Consider the following 22480-nt stretch of genomic DNA (forward strand, 5'->3'; position numbering starts at 1 on the left):
AATGAAACCTGAACAACTGATAAGAAACATATAAGACTGCCTGTGCAGAACTTTGCATTTTTGCTTTCCTCTGCCCCAAACATCTGCCAACCTGGAATGTAAAGAGTTTCTTGGCCAAAAATCAAGTACTACAGATATTCAGCTAACAACTGAAAAACCACCCACTTTTACTCCCTTCTGATCTTCCCAAACAATCTTTAGCAAAGACTCTGTTTCTCAAAATTAGCCAAGTTACTTTCATTAATGAGAGAAAAAAGCTTTTTTAAAAAGTATAAGGCCACATAGACTCAGAATATTTTATATCTTCATAGAAACAACCCTGGTTTTTGACTAACTTAGAAATACAGGTATACGTATGTATTGTGAAGTATTCAAACTTAAACTTATTTACTTCATTTTAGTGACTGTACAGTATCAATGCACAGAGCAATGCCCAAACAACTAGGAGATAATGTCGCCTCTCCCTTAAACACTGTATTTCTAGTACTCCTAAGCACTGATTCATTATACGTGTTTTGCTATTCTATGACAGTTAAACTGGTGTCCTACTTGATAATGCACCAAGGAATTTGTTCTTGGAGCAGCTGGTGCCCACATTCCTATCAGTTAGGATCTACCTAACTATGAATGAACATTTTGTTTGTTTCAGTATTAATTAGTTTTATCACTTAACAGCCATAAATGTAGGCACCTTAAGCCAAGCATAAGACAAAGAAACTAGAATCAGCCCTGTAAGCTAAGCAAGTGGCATTAATTACAATGCAATTAGTGATGTTAATTGTTTTCCATATATCCTGCTGTATCTCAGAAGCCAGGAGTTCCTCACTTTCACTTGTGCATTTAAGCCAGAATTGCAGCATAGCTGGTTTTTTGTTTGTTTGTTTTGTTGAATGCTAAATACTGTTAGAAAAAGACTAGTACCAAGGAGTTATAGCAAAATTCAAACGAAACTGTTTATAATCCCAGTTCTTTTTCAATTGCATATATGCATAAGAATAGAATCTGGCCTATGACTTACAAAATTCAGTGTTCAGCTATTTTCAAACATTTGAAATTGGTGAACATCAGAAGTACCTAGCAACTAGGACCAGAGAAACATCAAGGGATTTTCCATTTGAAAGGTACAGGTAATCTGTGTGTATGCGTATATGTAACTGCCACAGCCTCTGCCTATGTATGTTTGACTGCTTCATTTCTATTAGTGTCTTGTGCTAGAGCAAAAAAGAATCCAGGGGAAAATGCAGGAGAGGTATACATCCACTTCAGTCACACCTATTTATCTGATAACTAGCACTAACTGCGTGCACTACGTAGCCAGAATACTATTAGAATGAGAATTTACAGATGTAGATGTGATAGAATACAGGAAAATCTAAAGAGAAAATATTTCTATTGCTCTCACTTGAGAGCCTTATTTCTCATTGCTGATGAATCCTGACTCAGTGCTGAAGTTCTTACAATAGCGTGAAAGCATATGTAATATATTATCTAATACCTTACGCTAAACGTATTTATAAAAAGCACTGGTCTTTTAAAAAGACTTTTACAACTGCATTTAGCTACAAGCCTGTCAAGAGTTTGATGTCTGTTGTGGGGGTTTTGGGGGTTGGTTTGTTTCCTGAGCATGAGACTGTTCATCAAGACAAAGCAGCAAAAGAAGGGTGTCCTTCCTATCTGTCACCTGTGAGAGATTGGTGGAAGGAGCATTCTTTCTTTGAACAACACTGACCATGACCTACTTCTCTCCCTCATTCCTCTGGTAGCCTATACCAAGAGGAGATCAGGCTAAACAGTCATGTCTATCACCTGAGTTCACAGAGCAGAAAAAAAAAAAAAAAAGCACAAAACCAGAACAGAGTGGTAAACGAAGAAGCTAAACGCTTAGCTGCAGAGTAAGAGATGGGATCAATTGCACAAGGACCCTGATGGTAGATTTAACTGGGATAGTCAAACCTTGTTCCTTTGCTAGATATTGGTAGAAGTGGCTGGGCAGTTTGGGTTTTTGCTTCTTAGCTCTCCCTCGTGTACAGCCTAGCATATTAATATGAAATAAAATCAACAGACATATATTGGTGAACTGGCATGGGATCTGGCTGATGGAAAAATGAAACCCATTCCTTTCATCCTTTTCTGAAATGGGACAGTACCAGAGGAAATGGTAAAAATATTGTATTCTAAAATGACTGGACAGATTCATGGAATAAAACATATCTGGGCATAGAAAACACAAATTCTCAGATGCAGAAAGTACACAAACCACAAACTATTACTGGGAGAATATTCCAGGTGAGCGTCACTGCATGTTTATCTTATTCATATACTCTTCACAGGGCGCAATTTACTGGCCACAGCTGCAAGGCAGGAGACTGGGAGAGATGGAGCTTCGGCGTGATGCTGCACAGCCACTCCTCTGCACTTATATTGGTAAGCAACTGGGCACAGGGAGCTCTATAAGCCTTGCAAGGTTCAGCATGAAAGAACCGTTATCCCAGCACATTCTTAATTAATCCTATGAAATGTACAGGTGGTAGGTGTTAAACACTTCAAAACAGATACAGTGTAACTATTACTTGTGAGACTTTTCCTTTTTTTCCCCTTTCTGGCTTTCCATCATCTTCACAGCAGCAGCATTGCATGGTTTGGACACGAATTCCAGTATAGTGAGCCTTTTATTTGCTGTATTTCTTCCCCTCCTCTGATTTCATCTATACTTTCTTTTCATTAAGGTTCATACCATATATAAATACGACCTTCATATTATATGTAAATGTTATGTTTCAGCAAAATCTAATATAACTTCAACTGTGACTACACATAACTGATAATGTTATGAGGATTTAGTAAGAAGATAGGACAGACTGCAGTGATTAGGCACAGAGGTCAGTCAAACATACTGACCAGCCCCATTGCACATTTAACCAACCCCTTTTATGCCCTTTTCCATTTATTCTTCCTTTGTTCCCCATGATTCCCTTCCCCTGCGCGTTGCCTCATCAGTCTCCATAATTCCATGAATCCCCTGCCCAAAATTCCAAGACCTCCAGGTCTGCATCCTTATCACTTGCAAAGTCAAGGTTGCCCCTCTTTGAAGTGATGCTGGCATTATTTCTCTTCAAAAATATTATTATTTTTCTACAAAAATAATAAATAAACAGGAACCATCAAGAGAATTTCAGATTAAAATTACATGATTTATAATTCAAATCATGGCAATAATAGCTACAAGTATTTTAACGAACTATTCTCCACGAAGACAGGAAAAAAAAAAAGACCACATGTGAAACAAAGTAAGAAATTTTACATACTAATTTCATCTTTCTGAGAAAATTATAACAAGCAATGACCTTCCAGCTTTTATACGGGAGAAATAACTATTACGGAATATAATGGCTAGGTAAGCAATTATTGACATGTTAAATTCTAGCTTTTTATATTCAACTAAACACAACACAAACTAAAAAATATTATGGTTGTTTTTTGTTATTATTATGAAATTAATGCGTCGTAGCCTTTCAGTGGTGTAAAAATAACTATAAAAAGGCATTTCACATAGTGAAATCCATGCTGAGCTTACCAGAAGACGATTACCACCTAGTGTCTAATGCTAGTATTACCAACGTGGTAGAAGCGAGGGAAGATTCGCACTGCAAACTCTGAAAGTAGGAAATCACTTCTGAATTTGCTAGAAGACAACATAGCTACTTTCCCACAATTATCTAGCAGTCCAAAAGAACAACTTAAAGAATCTGTCAAAACTGGCCCAGCCCTAAGAAATTAAAGAAATACTAGAGCCTTTCAAAATGAAAGTGCGCAGGTCAGCATTTGGGACAATTCTGTGTTGAAAATAAGTTCTTGGCGCTAACTTATCCTCTTCCTACACCCTGAGCTGCATATGGACACTGTCAGACTGACAGGCAAGAATTCAGGTTGGTTACTTGCTAATATATTGCAAACAGAAAACACCAATCTATAATGTCGGAGTTTATTCTTGCTCCATTGGTGATCACCCGCTGCTTCTTGCTGGATTTGAGTAAAAAATGAAGACTTTACAGAAGTCACTGGTTCTACTGCATGTTACCTTCCATTTACCAGGAAAACAGTAGGTTGCTAACGTCATTTAATAGATTACAGAACTGACAGTGCTGAAGAACGCATGACATTTAAATACCTACAAGGCAGAGGTATTTAATCCTAAATAGTTGAAATACTGAGGACTGCAAAAAACGTGGTAAGGAAGAAAACTAGGGAAAACTAGGAACTACTGAAAAACGCTGGCTGAGCAGGCAAAAGCATAATGGGTACCACTAAAATCTGAAGAAAAAACAACCAGGAAACTAGATAGTGGCTTAATATTTTGCTTAGTATACATTTCAATGCTAAAGGAAGGTGGCCATACAAAATGCAAACGACAGAAGTATTTCCAGGGTGTCATAGTAAGACTGTCACAGTGAAGATAACACTTCAATATTAATTTGTAAATTTCTAAAGAAGATTTAATTAAAATAATACGCTTGTCTTGTATATTCTAAGAAATGCAAGAGAACTGCTAATTTTAAAGTTGCACTTTAAATATGTGACTCAGTAAAATCCTGAATGGAATATATAATTAAATCACTTGCCTTCTGTTCTCCAATTTGTTTTTCAAATGCAGAATATTCTCTCAGAAAAGGCAGCAAAGGCCAATACAATTTAAAGAATCTAAAGGAAAATTTAAGAATTTAAGATTTAAAATGGTGACAAGTCACACTTCAATTTATGCCAAATTAAAATTGTATTTTATAAAAATCATACACAACTGCCCTGCATAGTGGTAAGGTCTTATGAGGTCTTTGTGTTTAACATTTCTAGGATACAAATTATTTTCTCTATTGATATTTGCCTTTATGTATAAACACTAACGGTCAACTGTTTTAAATATTTTCTCCTTATCCAAGACAAAGTTGAACAGACTATAAATTTGAAAAGACAATAAATTACTAAATGAAATATTGAACTAAAAAAAACCTCCTCTAAAAATAAGTTAAGTAACTGCTTTGTTTTGGGAAATATAATTTCCAAGCCCTACAAACATACCCATAGAACGAGTTCTGAACAAAACCGGGAGCTACCTTTGAAATTTTCAGTTGGTATCAGGTTAACATATCGCTCACTTTCCTCCAACGGAATTGTTAACATACTTCATGGTACACAGGGTACCTGTAAACCCAGTGTATAACCGCTGTTTCTGCATCAAAGAAATTAAGTAGAAGTCAAGTACATGATGAGACGTCGCATGTAAATATCAAACACAGATGTGCAGCCTATTCATTGGACACATTTCTCGCAACTGGAAGATTTTTCCTTGACAATATCTGGATATTCTATGGGTTAGCATAAGAAACAGCTACACTTTTGTTGTTTTTTTTACAAAAAAAACAACAAAAAAACCAAAACAAACAAAACCAAAACATTTTAGTTGCAATTATTTCATTTTTCGAACAATACTGAGTTGTTCTCATTTGTGAAAGTATTTAGCTATTTCTGAAGTCAAAACTAGAGTTGATCTTTCTTCAAATAATTAATTACTTTTCTACCAAACACCATTACACTTACCAAATCCATTAAAATATTTTATCAATTGTCTTTCAGGTAATAATTTAAACAATTGTATGCACATGCTGCAGCATAAAATGCTTCCAAAATCCTGCATTTTACAAAAATCTGTACTTTTAAAATTTCCTTTCAAATGTGATGCATGTCATTATATCTACCTACATATTTTGCTTGAAAAGGCATGGTATTACTTCTGTGATCCTGCTGTTGACATACAAAAATCCTGCATGTTGACAAATACTAGGTCCAAAAAATTAGTATGTATTATCCTCTCAGTTAAGGTGAAATGTTGAAGTGAAATGACTTGTTCATAACCGAAATGAGGAGTCACAGAAAAACCTGTTCTAAGGGCTCTTGAAGCTATTTACAAACTATGCGCTGCTTTACTGTACACACACACACACACACACCCCCCCCCCCCCGCACACACACACCCCCACACACCCCAACCCAATGAAGTCACCAGGTAGGAATGAATGACAGTAGGGAACCAGAGAGACTACTGAAGATCAAAATAATATTTTTTTGAACATTGAATACATTTTCTTTTTCATTGCTTATGAGTCATTTTATCAGTAGCATTTCTTGTACATTTGTAAAATCTACGATTCCTGTGTTGTGGCGCAGAAACCCAGCCAGTGCTGGGAACTGTACAAGTGCAAAACAAAAAGCCATTCCCAGTAGAAGCAAGCATTACTTCAGTATGCTTTAACTAGACAGATAACTTGCTCAACAGAAAAGCAGAGGGACTGCAAATAGTTCTTTTGTGGATGCTAAGAAGAGGTTCACTTAAATGAGAATACTGCACATTGTCACAAAAGACAATGGTGATATGGCAGTAGAAACTCATTTTTATCTTTTCCTTGTCTGTGGAGGTGACTGGTTTTGATCAACTTAATAGAAAAAAGTGTTTTACACTAGAATTAAAAAACTCTGTTTTAGGAGAGGATTTCAACAGTCGTTTAACAGACTGATTCTGTAAGTGTTACAGTCCACTGAATCTTGAATTGCTATTGCAGTCAGTTTTCATTACATTGTTTTCTTTTGACATTAAATTTCCAACCCATTACACTTCAGAAACACACAACAGCCTTCTCCTGAACCAAGAATCAGAGCTAACTGATATAATTGTAAAAGGAAAGAAGTTTAAATAATACGAAATACTGTAACCACTAAGACATTTTTTACAGAGTATTTTGTAAAAAGCTAATAATAGTATGTTTTCTGTTGGTATCAGTTAAGAAGGCGATTTCTCACAAATCTGACTCATACAGGCTTTGTATGTATTTACAAAATCAATAAAGTTTGATATTTTCTGTAACATGGGTTTACAGAACCTCAAAACAGTCTATAAAAGGTGACTGTATTTGGAAAACTGGTCCATTTCAGGAAGTACTTTAAAAAAATCTAAATGATCTGCCTTCATCACCAACTGTGATGGAATAACTTCACATGTAGTACAGACAGACTACCGTTAAATGCTGATCTGCCAAAACATGGATGGCTGGTATGCAGTACAACCTCAGTCCCTCAAAAACTTCAAACATGCTTTTGTATTCTGCTGGGCTTAGCCCTTACACATCCTCATATTCATAGGAAACACATTAAAGAGCCTCAAACAAACTAACAAATTTAGTTGTGAAGCTGCTAATAATATAGCAGCTTGTCAGCCACACTTAGGTCTTTCTTTAATGGTAGCCAAAATTTTAGAGAGTAGAAAAAGAATCTTGTTTTACTCAAGAATTAAAAAGGTCCCATCTGCAAAAACCCATGTTATGTCAACAGCTTCTATTCTAGTCAATGTTCTGTGACACAGGTAGTGCCCTAGTACACTACCCAAGTCAATGGGAAACAATGATATTCAGGATTTTGCAAAATCCAATGCTACTGACTCAAGTAGAAGCAATGATAGCACCTACAGTAAACTAATTACAATTTAAACCTCAACATAGATAATGAGCTGCTGACACATTCTAAAATAAGGCTAGTTCTCTCTTGATCTCAAGAAAGTGAGTGTGATCTGTCTGGATCTAAAGGAAGCATCAGAGAATAATTTTACAGAAATCTTTTCAACTTGTTTTGAAATAATAACAAAGGTACCAAAGTATAGAGTAATTACCTCTAGTATATCCCCATTTAATGAAAACTAACATTTTAAATGGCAGTCTTTAAAAAGAACGGTTGAGTCACCCAACACAGAAAGTTTGAGCTCTTTTCTCTCACGGATAAGGAGATAGTTAAATATAGAGATTGAAGAGCCAGTAAAGGTAATTGAAAAGAAACCTAACATTATTACCTAGCACATTAACTGTACAATTACGTATAATTCAGAGAAGAGTTAAACTACCTTGATGGCACAATATGAAAACTTCTAAGGCTATCTTTTGGCCACCTATCTAGACCATAGAGATTGCCTCTGCTCTGGTCTTTTATGCCGCTTACTCCTATTTTTTCTTTCTTCTATACCTTTTCACTGTATCCCTAGTTTTCTCTACTTAATGTCTTTAGCATTGCAATCTTCTATTTTTCTGCAGAAATAGTGCAGATTTCTCTTCTGGTTTTGCCTCTTAGCCCTGGTATCTAAGGGGGAGTCCCATGGGTGAAAGAATATTTCATGCCTAGATTTTTTTCTGACAACTACTAATAAAAATAATACTTTCCTAAAAGCACTGGCATACTTTCAGTATGATCAGTTCTAAAGGTCTTGTCAGTCTCAGCTCACCCTAAATGTTTTTTAAGGATTACAATGATTTCTTCTGGTTAACTAATTCTGGGCAGATCTATCTGGCAGTATGTGGTCCCTCTGCTGGCCACCCTTTCCAATGGTCCACTGCCTTGCTTCATCTGCACCGGAGGAGCATGTACTCTGAATACGATAGAGAAGAGCTACGTTTCTGAAATATCAAGCTAAGACTCTATAAATGGCTGCAAAGAAAGTTCAAATGGGACCATGAAATTTCAGAAAATAGGAGTCAGAAGAGGTTCACTTCCCAGAGGGAAAGACAGTAAGAACAGGCTGTAATTGCTGGCTACTATTGTTTCTAATCAGAGGACCACTAAGTGTCTATAATTGCTGCCAGCTGCTCAGCAGAGGTCAAAAAGGCAGACTGAATGTTAGGAACTATTAAGGCAGAAATACAGAACAAAATAAAGAAAATGGTCATGTACATAGCACCTGCAGAAGGATGTTCAAATGCACAGAATGACTTGCATACAAAAAATAATTATATAGCAGCCACTAGCCTATGTTTCCCCAGATCCTCCTTTTTGCCATAATGGAAGATGTGCATGATGTTTGCCTTCTTCAGATATCATCAACCTCCCCTGATCACCAGGACCTTTCAAAGATGATAGAGTGGCCTCACAATGACACCAACCAGCTCCCTCATCACCCTTAGGTGCGTCCCATCTGGTCCCACAGATTTCTGTTTGTCCAGTACACTCCAGTGCTGCTTTAGTCTGTCTTCTACTGCAAGTAATGCTCCATTTCCTGAGGCTGGGCTACTAGGCAAAGGGACCTAGGAGGCCTGGGAGCAGATGGAAAAAACCCCCAACAAAACAGTGCAAAGAAGACATTGAGGCCTTTTCCGTATCCTTTGTCACTAGGTCCCTTGCTCCCTTGAGCAGCGGGCCCACAGTTTCCTTGCGTTTCCTTTTTGCAGACCATGAGCTTACAGAAGTCCCTCTTGTTATCTTTCACATACCTTGCTAGTTGCAGCTCCAGCAGAACTTTGTCTCTCCTAATTTGATCCCTGCATATAAGACTATTCATACCCTGTGTCCTGGGTATCTGCTTTTGGTCAGTGTTCAGTACAAAATCTTGGGTCACATGGAGCGTTCTTTATGACCCAGTACAATAACTATTAAGTTTTTATGCTCCAAGACACTCCAAAGAGTTAGTACACACACTTGTCCCCCAGGAACTAAAGAAGTAAGCTCCTTTCAACTCAGACCCATTAGTCAGAAAGGAAATGTCTACCAAAACAGTTTAAAAGACTCTGTGGTAAAAAATGCAGTTTTCTCCTTACTCATTTAATTAGGGAGTTTCCACAAGTGGTAATAATGTAAACAAGAATTATATGAAATATAATTTGCCTGCAGAACCTCTCTGAGTGGTGAAATTCCTCTCCTTTCCTCCACAAGGACTGCTGTAAGTTGGGAAAAGGGGAAGTCTCTGTCACAACAAGAGAGTGAACAAAGGCTAAAAAAACTAACCTAGAGCTTAACCTAGATATTAGAAAAATAATTCTGTTCCTTCTTGGTGGGTAAATTCAGTTACAAAGAAAAAAAATATTCAAGGACTTCTTCAGAACAATGTTTTTTCATACCTGAACATGACCACATGCATTCAACTAAGGCTGAGACAGTCCTGATGGTAATTTTGAAATTCACGTAGCCCTGAAGAAAAAGTTTGCTCCTGATATAATTCTGAACATGTGTATCTATACTGATTGCAAAATCACAACTCTGCGCAACAGCATTACCTGTTTTCTGGCGGTCAGGAAAAAAAATTGGTACCATAGATCCACGAGAGGAGAATCTTCACCCTTTCCATCAAAATGATGTCGTCTTTTTCTACCTAGCCTTTCCTTCTTGCCATTTGTGTATGATTACAGCATTTTTTCAACTTTTTTTTGTCCATTTTCTTGATTTCTGTATGAGTCATACATATGGATTAAAAAGTTATTGCAGTACAGAGGCCATTCTCCCAGATTGTGAAAATGTTTCAGTAGGTCATATTTGCACTACAGACCACTTGAACCATGTCCCTTTAAAGAAATCTTTGTATGTTTATTTGGGAATAAGGAGGGAATTTGACTGGAATCTGACTAGCTGAGCAGGGATTATAGAACAGCATGCTTTAGTTAATAATTTTCTTTACATTTCGAATGTAAATTAAGAAATTTTGTTCAAATTCGATTTGAACAAAAAAACAACATCTGTTTTTTTGAGACAGAGAGTCTGAGATTATATGTGACAAAGGAAACAGGCTTTGAAAACCTCAGAGGCCTTTATAAACAATCAGAGATATTTTAAAATTCAGAAAGATCTCTGAAATCTAGCTATTTTGTACATATGACAAACATTAAAAGCACGTAGGGAAATGTAAAGAAACATTCATCATAATACTGTTACAACTCACCAAAGGACTTTTAGAAATAAAACTACATAGGAAGTTACTTCAAAACTGCTTGAGTTTCTACTGAAAACACACACAAACAGTAATTTTGGTTTCATATTTGCTTAGCTTATATGTCTTTCATTATAAATTACAATAGTGGCACAGAAAAACTCCCCCTTAGGGAAAACCACACAACCTTATTCCAGAAATGTGCATGTTTATATATGCAAATATACAGCTTTCTATTGCCTTACAGATGCCCACATTTCTCTAGATCTATCTGCAGTCCTACATTACTTTTGGAGGCAAGAATTATCTATGTCCTGTCCTGTACATTGCCCACAGTTATGGGCTTTGGAACCACAAACGACAGTAAAATAGACAATGAATAAAATAATGAATTAATTTGCTTCATTTTTCCTCTTTGATGAATGTAAGGAATCAGCTGGAGTTGACTTGTGGCGATGACAATGCAAGTTAAATACAGGTAAGTACAAGAAGTGCAACTGGTCTGCAAATGGACGTTCAAAATGTAACCTTTTTTAAAAGGGGATCCAGAACAGTACTAAAAATCCAGTGGTAGCCTTTCAAAGACTTCTTTTCTGCCTTTCAGATTGTCAAAAATCCTCAGTGAAGGATGAGGGAAACTAACAAATGCTGGTATGGAAACCTGGTCAGCATCCGTGACATTTTTATTAACGGTAACAAAAGCAATGGTCTAACAGCTGGTATTTCAGACTGTACAACACTTCAGGTTTAGAATCTTAGATAAACCACAAATGACAGCGAACATGGTGCTGCAGTACTGTGATCAGGCTGATAATATACAAGTAAATAGATCTAAGTTTTGAGACTGATCAAAGAGTGTGCATTGAGCGGTTTCTAAGGTAATACATTTACTTGTATCTTTAATTAGATCTTCCATAAGAAATAGTTTTCACTGTTGTTTTACAGGATGTATAAATGTTTATGTAAGGATTTTACATATCAACAATTAGTTTATGCAATTATCTCCTCCTGAGGGAAACACCTCAATATACAAGGAAAATTTAGTTCTTCCTTAGGGTAAAAAATGGTCCAGTTAATTTCCAAGTTTGTGACAGTTTGGATAACTACACTCCAAATAAATTATTCACTTTCATCCCTGTGAATTTAAAGCTAAAGTAAGGCAGTGGTGCTGTCTTGTGGAACCGGTAGAGAGCCTGAAACGGCTCTGGGAGAGAGATTACCTAATGCGAGCACTTAAGGATGACACTTAAATATCCAGTGGCAGCCTTTCAAAGACTTCTTTTCTGCCTTTCAGATTGTCAAAAATCCTCAGTGAAGGATAAGGGAAACTAACAAATCCTGGTATGGAAACCTGGTCAGCATCCATGACATTTTTACTAACGGTAACAAAAGCAATGGTCTAACAGCTGGTATTTCAGACTGTACAACACTTCAGGTTTAGAATCTTAGATAAACCACAAATGACAGCGCACATGGTGCTGCAGTATTGTGATCAGGCTGATAATATACAAGTAAACAGATCTAAGTAAATAGATCTCTAAGAGGAGAGGAATCAAAGAAGTTCCGCGGGAATCTGGCTAAGAATTTAGGCTAAGATACATCCAAAAATGGCCTGGAAAAGGGGGATGAGGTAACAATGTTTACTCACGCTGGGAAGTTATTAAGCTAGTAATGCTAAGAGCTGACTGTGAAGAATTTCAGAAGGCTCTTATAGGACTGAGTGGCTGGAAAATAAAATGGTAAGTGAAATTTGGTGTTAACAGATGTAAATGGTACGCAGGGGGAAAACCATACATAGATACATATATTAAAAATTGACAGGTTCTGAAATCATCATTTTCACTCAGGAGCAAATCTTGGCATTATGTTAGATCTTGGCATTAGTTCCATGAAAGCATGGTTTCAGTGTTTAGGAACAGTCAAAAAAAATCCAAAACCCGCCCAAATCAAATTATTAGAAAATACTGGGAAAGGAATAGATAACATACTTTTGCCACTGTACAAATTCAGGGTTTGTCTGTACCTTGAATACCTTGCAGAGTGCTGGTGTTGTCACTTGAAATAGAATATTTACTTAGAAATGGAAGAAATACACAGAAAGCAAGAAGGATGATCAGAGGTATGGAATAGTTTCCACAGAAGATACAGGGCAGCCTGGGACACTTCACTCTGGCTGAGGAATGGCTGAACGGAGATGTAATAGAGGTCTACACATCAGGAAGGGCAGGGAGAAGATGGGATTGACTGTTTACACCTTCTTCAAAAACAAGAACAAAATGCCATACATGAAGCTAGAGGGAGACAAGTTCAGGAAGTTAAAAACAAAACACAAAGCACACAAAAAACCGCCAAAACCAGAAGGGAAGTGTTTCTTCATGCAATGGGAAGTAGACCTGTGAAATTCCTTGTCAAAAGACATTGTGGATACAAGAAGCTGATATTAAGTCAAGGCAAAATTCCATGGGTTAATGATATCATAGGCTACTTTTAAAATAATTCAGAAGCTGGATCAGGAAACAAGAAAATCTGGGGAGAGAGAAAAAGGAAAATTGCTATACTGAGATCAACTCTTACATGAAAATACCTTTCAGTGACAATGACATTATACCAATCTTCTGTTTTGGCAATGAACGGAATAGTCACCTTTGCAAGATGAAGAAGTACTCCAAAGATAGGAAGACCTGAATGTTTCAGCAAACTTGGTCCTCCAATGATTATTAGATCTTTATGTGAAAGGTTCCCTTTTAAAAGGAATATTCAGATTTAGACTGACGTTTAAGTCCAGAAGTGGTTATTAAATAATGGCACCACCTTGGTTTTATTAAGTTGATAAGAGAAATATTTTAGCTGAGGAGTTGTTTGCACTTCTTTCTTTAAGAGAGAAAGAAAGCGAGGGGAATAAATTGCTTACAATCCCTATATGAACAAGAAATATTGCCAGATTCAACAAAAAAAGGAAAGCAGACTTTCTGATGAGAAGACTAATAAAGGTGCTGAATTATGTAACTCAAACAGAGAACACATTTTGTGAGAACTGTAACTAATGAAGTCGTCACTGAAACAGGGAGCTGGAGCATTTGGTAAATTGAGTAAAGCAGACTCAATGTGCATTGAAATCAATGAGCAGGAAAAAAATGTTTGTAAGAACAGCAAAGTAGAATTTTTTCTTCCAGGTTGAGCAGAAACAAAGTTCTCAAAAAACAAAGACTTAAGGTTTATGCTCAGTGGATAACTAACTGGAGCTCTATGCCCAAAAATGTTTAAGAAAGCATATGGGCAGTTTAATGGTCATAGTTTAAGAAGGAGGTAGAAATGCTGGAGACAGTTCATAAAGGAATCACAGGTATAAATAAAGTATTGAAAAATATGCCTTACAGTGGGAGACACCAGGATCATAACTTGTTCAATTTATCGAAACAAAAAGGATCAATTTGATAATGTTAACTGTGAGAATGCAGAACTCTTTCATCCGAGAGGTAAAGACCCCGCAAAATCTAGTGGCATAAAGTTACCGTCGCCTTGATTTCATCTTGGGAGAGAAAGGATTTATCCCACCCATTTACTCCAGGATAGTTCTGGCATTTTTCTTATGTGCAGTTCAGACGATCAAAATTAGAACCCTGAATTTCTTGAAGTCAAGGCAGAGAGTGGCTATTCACTCCAGAGTGGCAATTCAAAGTGCTTAAATTCAATGCCTAAATACGCTTTCGTACTTTGTACCACACAGCAGTAGCCACAAACACTGATAAAAAGCAAGGATGATTGAGCATTTGAAAAAATTGTTACCAGTTGTATGGGATTCTTTTTAATATGATTCTTTTTAATATTATTTCTAAACCAACAATACATGATTTTTCTACCCCCCCAAAAAAAAAAAAAGGAGAAGGAGCTTTAATTAACGGTACCTATTGGGAAGTTTTATGTTTTTACCATCTAGAATGTCATACTAGATGTTCCCATGAGCCCTCTTGGCCTTTAAATCTATGCCTTTAAAACTTATTAAGAAGGGATAACAAATGAAGTTCACAAACAAGCACCTAGCATTTTATCATAACATATTTTACCAAGTGATTGTTCACAGAGAGTACTTACTTAAACAGTTGATAGAAAGCAAACATACTCTTTTTGCTACAGTTAAATGGCAGTGGAACATAAGCCATTCACAACCCAAATATTTTTTTACAATGTAATTAAGACTACATCTCACTGAAATCTTATGAGGCCAGTTTCTAAAAGATCTGGGCAAGAAGCTGCATTATTGTTTATGAAGCTAAACCAGTAAACTATAGGTTTTAGTCTCCCTGCAATGGATCTGTGTAATTCCTGATCACTCTAAGGGCAATTAGACTCACTCAAAGGGAATAGTAAGATTTTTGTCTTGTCGGCTACCAATAACAGCTGGTGGCAGGCTATTGAGGAGAAATGGCAGAATATAAAAATGGCATGTATTGACGGCAGCTCACTCATCAAGATCACAGCATATCTATGTGCATCTTACTACAACGCCCACTACAACATCCCAGAAACTAGGAGCAGCCTAAACAAGGAGCAGCCTACGTCCAGACTGTTCGATGTCATAGTTCCAAGTAAAGGTCATTTGATGAATTCCCTGTAGTCTGAAAATTAAGAGGTTTTTACCATATTTTTTTATTCTTGCTTAAACCTGCTGTCAATCCATAAACCAGCTTGCTCTCCTATGTCTAACAGCTAATTTGTCCCAAGTCTTTCCTAAGTTCCTTGCTGATTTTTTTTTCAAAATGTGACTTCAAAAATCAATGTATTCTCATGTGTCTGATTCCTTTAAAGAATAGCATATATATTCATCAGGTGACCTTTCCCTTTATGAAAACCAGAACAATTCCTTCCTATTTTTCATAGTCTTCCAAAGAAGACAGACCTACCAGCATTTAGTTCCCAAGGTATTCCCTAAAGCACTTTTTTAAAAGAATTCTGCTACACTTGTGATCGTCCATTCCTCTGTCGCCCCAGCTGATTTAAAGGGTAAGTTACATACTACAGTAGGTGATGCAGCTATTTCGTATTTTAATGTCTTTGGAACTCTTATGCAAGTATTATCTGTCTCAGGGAATTTAATTCTATTCAATTTTTCAATTTGTTTCAAACAAGCTTCATACTGACATTTGAGTTTGATAGAAGTTTTCCATACTAACCCTCTTTTGTGTTTTAAAGACTGTACTGAGTTTTTATATCACAAGTTTCTCTTAAAAATATTTTTGTACTGTATTACTTCAAGTTTCCAAAGATTTCTTCATTTGGGCATGATTTCCATTTTCTGAAGGATGCCCTAATAGCTTCCTTCGGTTGTCAGTTTAACCAAGTGAGTGTTTTTCCTGTTCTTTTAGATTCTTGGTATGTCATCATTAAAATAGGGATAATAATTATGTGCTTATGTTGCAAGGTTATTTATGAAGATGTATTTACGAGGCTCCATACTTAATTCTGAAGTAATGAACTCTATAAAAAGATCATGATAGAATTATCTGAAGTCAAAATGCCTCTGAATTTCAGACAACTCTTAAGACTAAGATTTAGGGGGAAATATTTTAAATCAGTTTAATTTATTTTCAGTATAAAGTAGAGACATCACCTTCAGTTTTACTTGTAGCTTCTGTAAACTCAAAATGCTCTAAAGTACTCATTAAGCTTATAAAAAATGTGTATGCCAGTTAATACAGGTAAAACTGTTACTGCTACGTATTTTGCTCTGCAGTTCAAAAAAAATTATCAATAAGTATTCATGAATATTTGGCATGTCATTGCCGGTTCTAAATATCACATTGTAACTGTGTAAAATATGTTAAAACGGCTTCCGTATCTCTTTTATGAAAAGCTGACAACAGCATGGGGAACTAAACAGACCAGTTGATTTTCACTAAATCTTGTTATCCTGGTATCCATGGGCTCACCTTTACCAACATAGTGAACATACATATGTCATGGGTCCTTGTCCCTGAAGGGTGCTTTGCATTTATCAAAAAGAAGTATCTTACCTATGGCAAATATCCTGGAGCAGATACAGAATTGTAGCTTAATGCCTCATGTGAAGATCTTTTTAAAGATCATACTGGTTTTGTGTCTATTTATCTGCCAGTTCCACTGTCCCCCCTAACTCCCTCTTGTCCAATTTCAACCTAATTTGGTTATAGTGATGTGAAAATAGCAGCTGGGTCCAGGACAGAAACCTTATTAGCATCCCTTCTGGAAAAAGAAAAAAAAGCTGGGAGGGCTCAGCCCTTATCCATCCTGTGGGGAATAATCATTCAGCACTCACACAGCTCCAAACTCAGGAGACGCTGCCTTCTGTCCAGTAATATATATATATATATGTATATTGGTGTTTTAGGCAGCAGATGAGACTGCTCTGAGTAACATTTATGGGAAGGAACACAGGACACTACTGTTGGCCTGCTATAGAAGGTATAGGGAGGAGATGAGAATATTGTCAGCAGGTTGTGTACCTATTGTTCAGGTATATAACACGGACCTGAAAATGTTGTGTATGCAGTTGGTGATGGGAGGACAACGTGGCATTTTCAACAACGACAAAAAAGAGTTCTTGCAACTTCTATTAAACTTGTGGAACTCATTGCTGAAGGATATTATGGACATTGAAATGGGCCCAAGAGACAACTGAATGAGGCACAGACACAAAACTCAAGAGACACTTTGAGGGTTACTAAAATAACAAAACCACACTGAGTTTAGAAACTTCCTGCTGGTAAAAATAATTGAAAGCTGAGATACTATTCATGGAGAGTACCACATATGAATTCCATATGCAGATACCTAAGGAAAATTAAGAAAAGGGAAATCCTGGAGATAGGATACTGCATTAGATGAGCCATTGGGCTGATTTGCTATGGCTGTTCTTAAAGTAGTAGAAAACTTAAGCAAGGGTATTGAGGATATTGGGGATGGGAAGGGAAGATGAAGGTATTTTATTAAGTGGATGCGGGTGATGTAGAGCACAAATAAATAAGAAGCAAAACTTTATTGGTTTTATTGCCAAAGTAAAAAATAATTAAAAGCAACTAATAATATATTCATAATATGAAAAGCATTGGGAACTGCACTGAGATGAGGCTGGGACAGTGATACCATCTGGATATTTCATCCTAATGATGCCAAGAAAGATATTACAATAATTCAAGCATTATATCTTTGGACAAAGGTTCAGTGGGGTTTTGGTGATATGTTAAGTGAAAGTAATTCTTCACAGTCATTAACCCCCACTTCCTAGTGGATCTGCTTGCACTGAAAATCCAGAATCTCCCCCGGCATATTCCACCAAACACAGAGGAGATTATAGCACCAACTGTTGCTCTGTTCCAGCACTGTGCTGGTGGAAGGGAAAAGCACTGCCAGTCAAGGGCTTGGGACAGGGATGCCCTCAGTAGTGTGCACATCGTGCCACTGCCACAGCGTGAAGGAGGAGTGGAGTCAAGAGTAGGCAGGGGCAGAAGCAAAGAAGGGCCAGGCAGGGGTAAAATGGCACCAGACCAAGCCAGGTGTCAGCTGTGCAGAGAGAAGCATGAAAATATTACAGATGTGACAAAATTATTGATACCTAATTTCATATGTATACTACTGTATTTCAATACCACTTAGAACTGCTTTCCTACCATGGTACGGTATGATCTTTAACTTCAGGCAACAAGACAAGCTCTGCCTGTAATACACAAAACCTTTTTCTTTCTACTTATTTTGTTTACTCCACAGAAAAAGAAAAAAACAGAAAATCTTGTACTGAAAAAAAAGCATCTCCAAGAACAACATCTGTGCACTCAGGCATGCGGGATAAGCACCTGCATTAACTATATTTGTGCAAATACATTAAAAACAGTTTAAAACAAACACTTTACTGGCTGCAGTTCATGACACTTCTCCAGTAAAAGAGTTTGGAAATAAACCTTTTTTGCAATTTCTTGTAAACGTGGCTTGTTGAAAAAATGCTTACACCACTCTCTTAAAGTAGGGCAGAGAAATGAGAACAGTCCCAATTGAATAATCAGAATGAAACTTTAATTGGAGTTTCAAGATCCTGAAAAGAGCTCATCATCTCCAAAAGCTGGCAAAGCACTCCTAGGCTCACCAGATTCTTAGCTTTATAAACCCTACAAAACTGAACAGCCCTAGAAGGAATTTTTAAAATTGACGATCTTGAGGTTTATAAGCATAACCACCAAGAGGCAAAGTTACTTTACCTAAAGTAACGAAGTTGCTGGATTTGGGGAAAATTATAGAGGGTTTCAACACATAATGTGCAGATATGCACACCTACATACTTCCAAAGAAGGGTTGATTTGTTCTGAAGGTTAAAAGAAACTTCAATTATTTTGCAATCTTTTGTCTTTAATTCAGAACTGTTGCCAGGTGTAAGGGAGAAGGATGCAAAACATGACAGAAGCAGGGGCACACATCTTACAGTCTCTCAGGAAAACTCTGTGTTATTTTATCCTCCACATGCAAGTCAGTCAGTCTGAAGCATCTGAAAGCACTCTGAATGAAAACCAGCTACAAATTAACTGTTATGACTCCCATTTAACATTCCGAGGGAAAGAAAGATTAAGACATTTGTTGAGAGCAAGGGACTACAGAATTAGATACAGTCCACCAGACTTCGGCAATTCAAATAATAACACAGAAGGAAAATATACACGCCTTATCCAGAGAGAAAACTGCAAACTGAAGTAAAAAAAAAAGGTAATTTATTTTTTTTTAGAGAGATCTGCTTTCCTTATTTCCTTAGAGAATTTTCCCATTTATTTTCAAATCAAACAGACTCTACAGCACATGCTCTACCTTTTCTACCATACACTATAAAATCACAATTTTTAAAATCACAATCATTGCCTGGATTTTTTTCTTACCTTATAATGACCATGGTAGGGAGTACACTCCTTGAGAAGTTTGCAAGGCTTGCCCCAATTGGTACAGATGATTACAATACACCCCAAATAAACAGAAAAATATTTCTCAATTGTTATTGTCAATTACTTTTTCCACAGAAATAATATTTTCACTGAGTGTTTTTGTCTTTTAAAAACAGTGGCTTGTGATCTGAGATCCCGCATTACAACAGATGTCTAAAACACTAGAACTCCAGCAGCCGAAGTGTTTTATTTGTGAAGCTGTATATGGAGAGGTTCTTCTCAGACATCATACCAGCATTTTTCAAAGAAAGAATCCAATTCCATTATGTGATCTCATTGTTTCTATTAACTATTTTAAATACCTGTACGAAGGCATATTTCTCCTGTGAACTGAAAATGCTTTATTTTCTAGCTTGCCATGGTAGATTTTAAAGAACATACTGCATGTTACACACAGTAACATTACTGCGATTTCAAACTAAATAAACCACATATACAAAAGCGTAATAACCAAACCAAAACCCGTATAGTTTAAAATCTTATCAACTGAAATAGTGTAGTCTAATCAGCCAAAAAATCGAAGGCATGCATAAATAATGGAAATAACATAGATAATTTTTTCTCTGTCTTTTCAGGTACATGATCAATTTGCTAAGCCTTTACTTTCAGGTGTTTAGAAATCTTTTCATTTTCAAGTAAGTTCAAATAACTTCATGGGTCATATTTTCAAACAAAGTCCTAAGAATCACTATCAAGACATAAACCAATCAACCTGTTATTGTTTTATCTTGCAATTAAATCAACTGTGTTTGAGTTTGTTTATTTTATGAGAAAGTAATCTATTTACAAACGAACCCTCCCTTGAAGACTAGAAACATTTTATGCCTTATGAGACAAAGTAAAAGCCAGGAGTTTCAGCTCCTCAGTTATAGCTGATTGTTGCCACTTTGGCTTCCCTAGAGTATTTATCTGTTATATATGGGGCTGACAGATACGACACAGGATGCTCTTCTGGACTGGCAGCAGGAACCCAGACAAGATATTCTATGGTGCCTGTAATGGTACTAAACACTTAGGTTTAGGTACTTGAATTGCCCTATCACTCTGGCAAGTTCCAAATTTGGTGCTCTATCTCGTACTCGACACTTTTGTTTATCTGAAGTACTTCGTCTCCAAGATGGTATATTGGAATTCTCAGTTCCCATGGATTCTTTTTGTCAGGCTTTGGCAAAGAAGCTGAAAGTGCACAGAAGCTTTCGTGGAACTGTTTGCGAGGTGGCATATCCAATTCCTATTCTTTTTTTTAATTACAAAACTGTGTTTGATCTATCCTTCCTTCCCCTCAACCCCTGGGCACATGCCACACAGAATCCAGCCTTCTGCTCAGTTTGCCTGCAAACATTCCAGCGACTAATTTTCCCAGATCCTACTCAGAACTTTTAAGGCCCAACAGAATCACCTCTTCACTTCTCTATAAGGTTTGAGAGACACTTTTCCTGCTTCTCCCTGACACACACAAAGTTCACATTGCCATTCCCACTATGCTGTACTGCCCAGGTAAATTACAGCACTCACCACTTCTCTCCCTCATCTCACAGGGCTTTAGCTCACAGCAGCTCCTTCTTGCACCCTGGCTAGTGTCTCCACTAAAGCATCCGAAGGTACTCACAGGGTCTGGGTGTCCTCAGGAAGCCTGGGAATGAAGTGGATGTCCCTGCAAGTGATTTTGTAGTCATCCCAGTCGGAACACTCGCAGAAGGCTGAAGGACACCTCTCTGTGCCCTGGCTGCACAGCACCAGCACCAGCAGCAACTGGAAGGCTACCGGGAGGCACAGCATCTTCCGCCGCCTGCTCCCGCTCTGCCCCTCGCTTCTCCGAGGGGAAGGGAGGAGACACGGGAGCCGCAGGGGCAGACGATGCTGCCCCGCCGGGAGAAGCTGCTCGGGAAAGGAGGCACCTTTGCTGGACAACGCCGCCTCCTCCCCGAGCGGGGACAGGAAAGGTCTCGGCAAACCCTGCGCGCCCTCTCCCTCGGGCGGGCTCCGTCCCTTCGTCCCGGCCCCCGCGCCCACCCCGCCGGCCATCCCTCCCTGACGCTCCCCGCCCCGCACGGACCCGGCCCCCCTGCTCCTCGGCACCCTTCCCGCGGGGTCCCCCGGGCCTGACCCCCGCCGGCGACCGTGCCTCGGCGCAGCGCCGAGCCCGGCCGCGCCGTCCGGGCCCCCGCCGCCGGGGCAGCGCCGCTTCCCGTGCTCCCCTCCGCGGCCGGTGGGTCCCAGCGCACTCGCGGGGCGCCGGGGCCACCTGCCGAAGGCGGCCGGGAGTGAGCGGGGCGAACGGGCGCCCTGCCCAGCCGAGCCCAGCCGGGGCGGAGCGGACGAGGGCTGTCCGGCAGGGAGCTGGGCTCCGGCTCCGTGCCGGCAGCGGGACGGACGAGCTCGCCGGGCCGTTCGCAAAGGCGGCGGCGACGAGACCTCTCACCCCCAACGTTTCTTGTAGCATCTTTGCAGAAGGGAGGAGGGAGGGAGGGAAGGAGGGAGGGAAGGAAGGGGCTGTGTAAGCGCGATACTAGCTCACCTGCAAAAGCAGTGAAGCTAGAACGGGTCTCTACACCGAGTAAAAATTCACTAACTGCAAAGTAGATATTCACTAAATGTAAAACGGTTAAAAAAAACCCCACTGAAAATTCAAAAGAGTGCTTTTGAAAAATCACGTGATAAAAGAGAGGAAAATGAAGAGGAGAGAGTAACATTTTCCACATTTTCGGAAAAGATAAAATCCTTCCACCAACAAAAAAAACAGCAAAAAATCTAACCTTCAGAGAAATGAGGTGGAATTATTGTCACTTGCAGTCACTTGTCA

General features: G+C 38.3%; 1 protein-coding gene across 3 annotated transcripts in view; it reads right to left on the bottom strand.

Annotated features, from left to right (window-relative positions):
• Nucleotides 1-21456, bottom strand: part of TSHR (thyroid stimulating hormone receptor) — a 69572-nt gene extending 48116 nt beyond the window's left edge. For all 3 annotated transcript variants that reach the window (XM_054199977.1, XM_054199976.1, XM_054199975.1), the window contains exon 1: nt 21287-21456. In XM_054199977.1, coding sequence (XP_054055952.1) covers nt 21287-21456 — 170 coding nt within the window. The remainder of the gene's footprint in view (nt 1-21286) is intronic.
• Between the last annotated feature and the right edge of the window lie 1024 nt (nt 21457-22480).

Source organism: Rissa tridactyla, chromosome 4 (genome assembly GCF_028500815.1).
Source record: "Rissa tridactyla isolate bRisTri1 chromosome 4, bRisTri1.patW.cur.20221130, whole genome shotgun sequence".
Classification (NCBI taxonomy): Eukaryota; Metazoa; Chordata; class Aves; order Charadriiformes; family Laridae; genus Rissa; species Rissa tridactyla.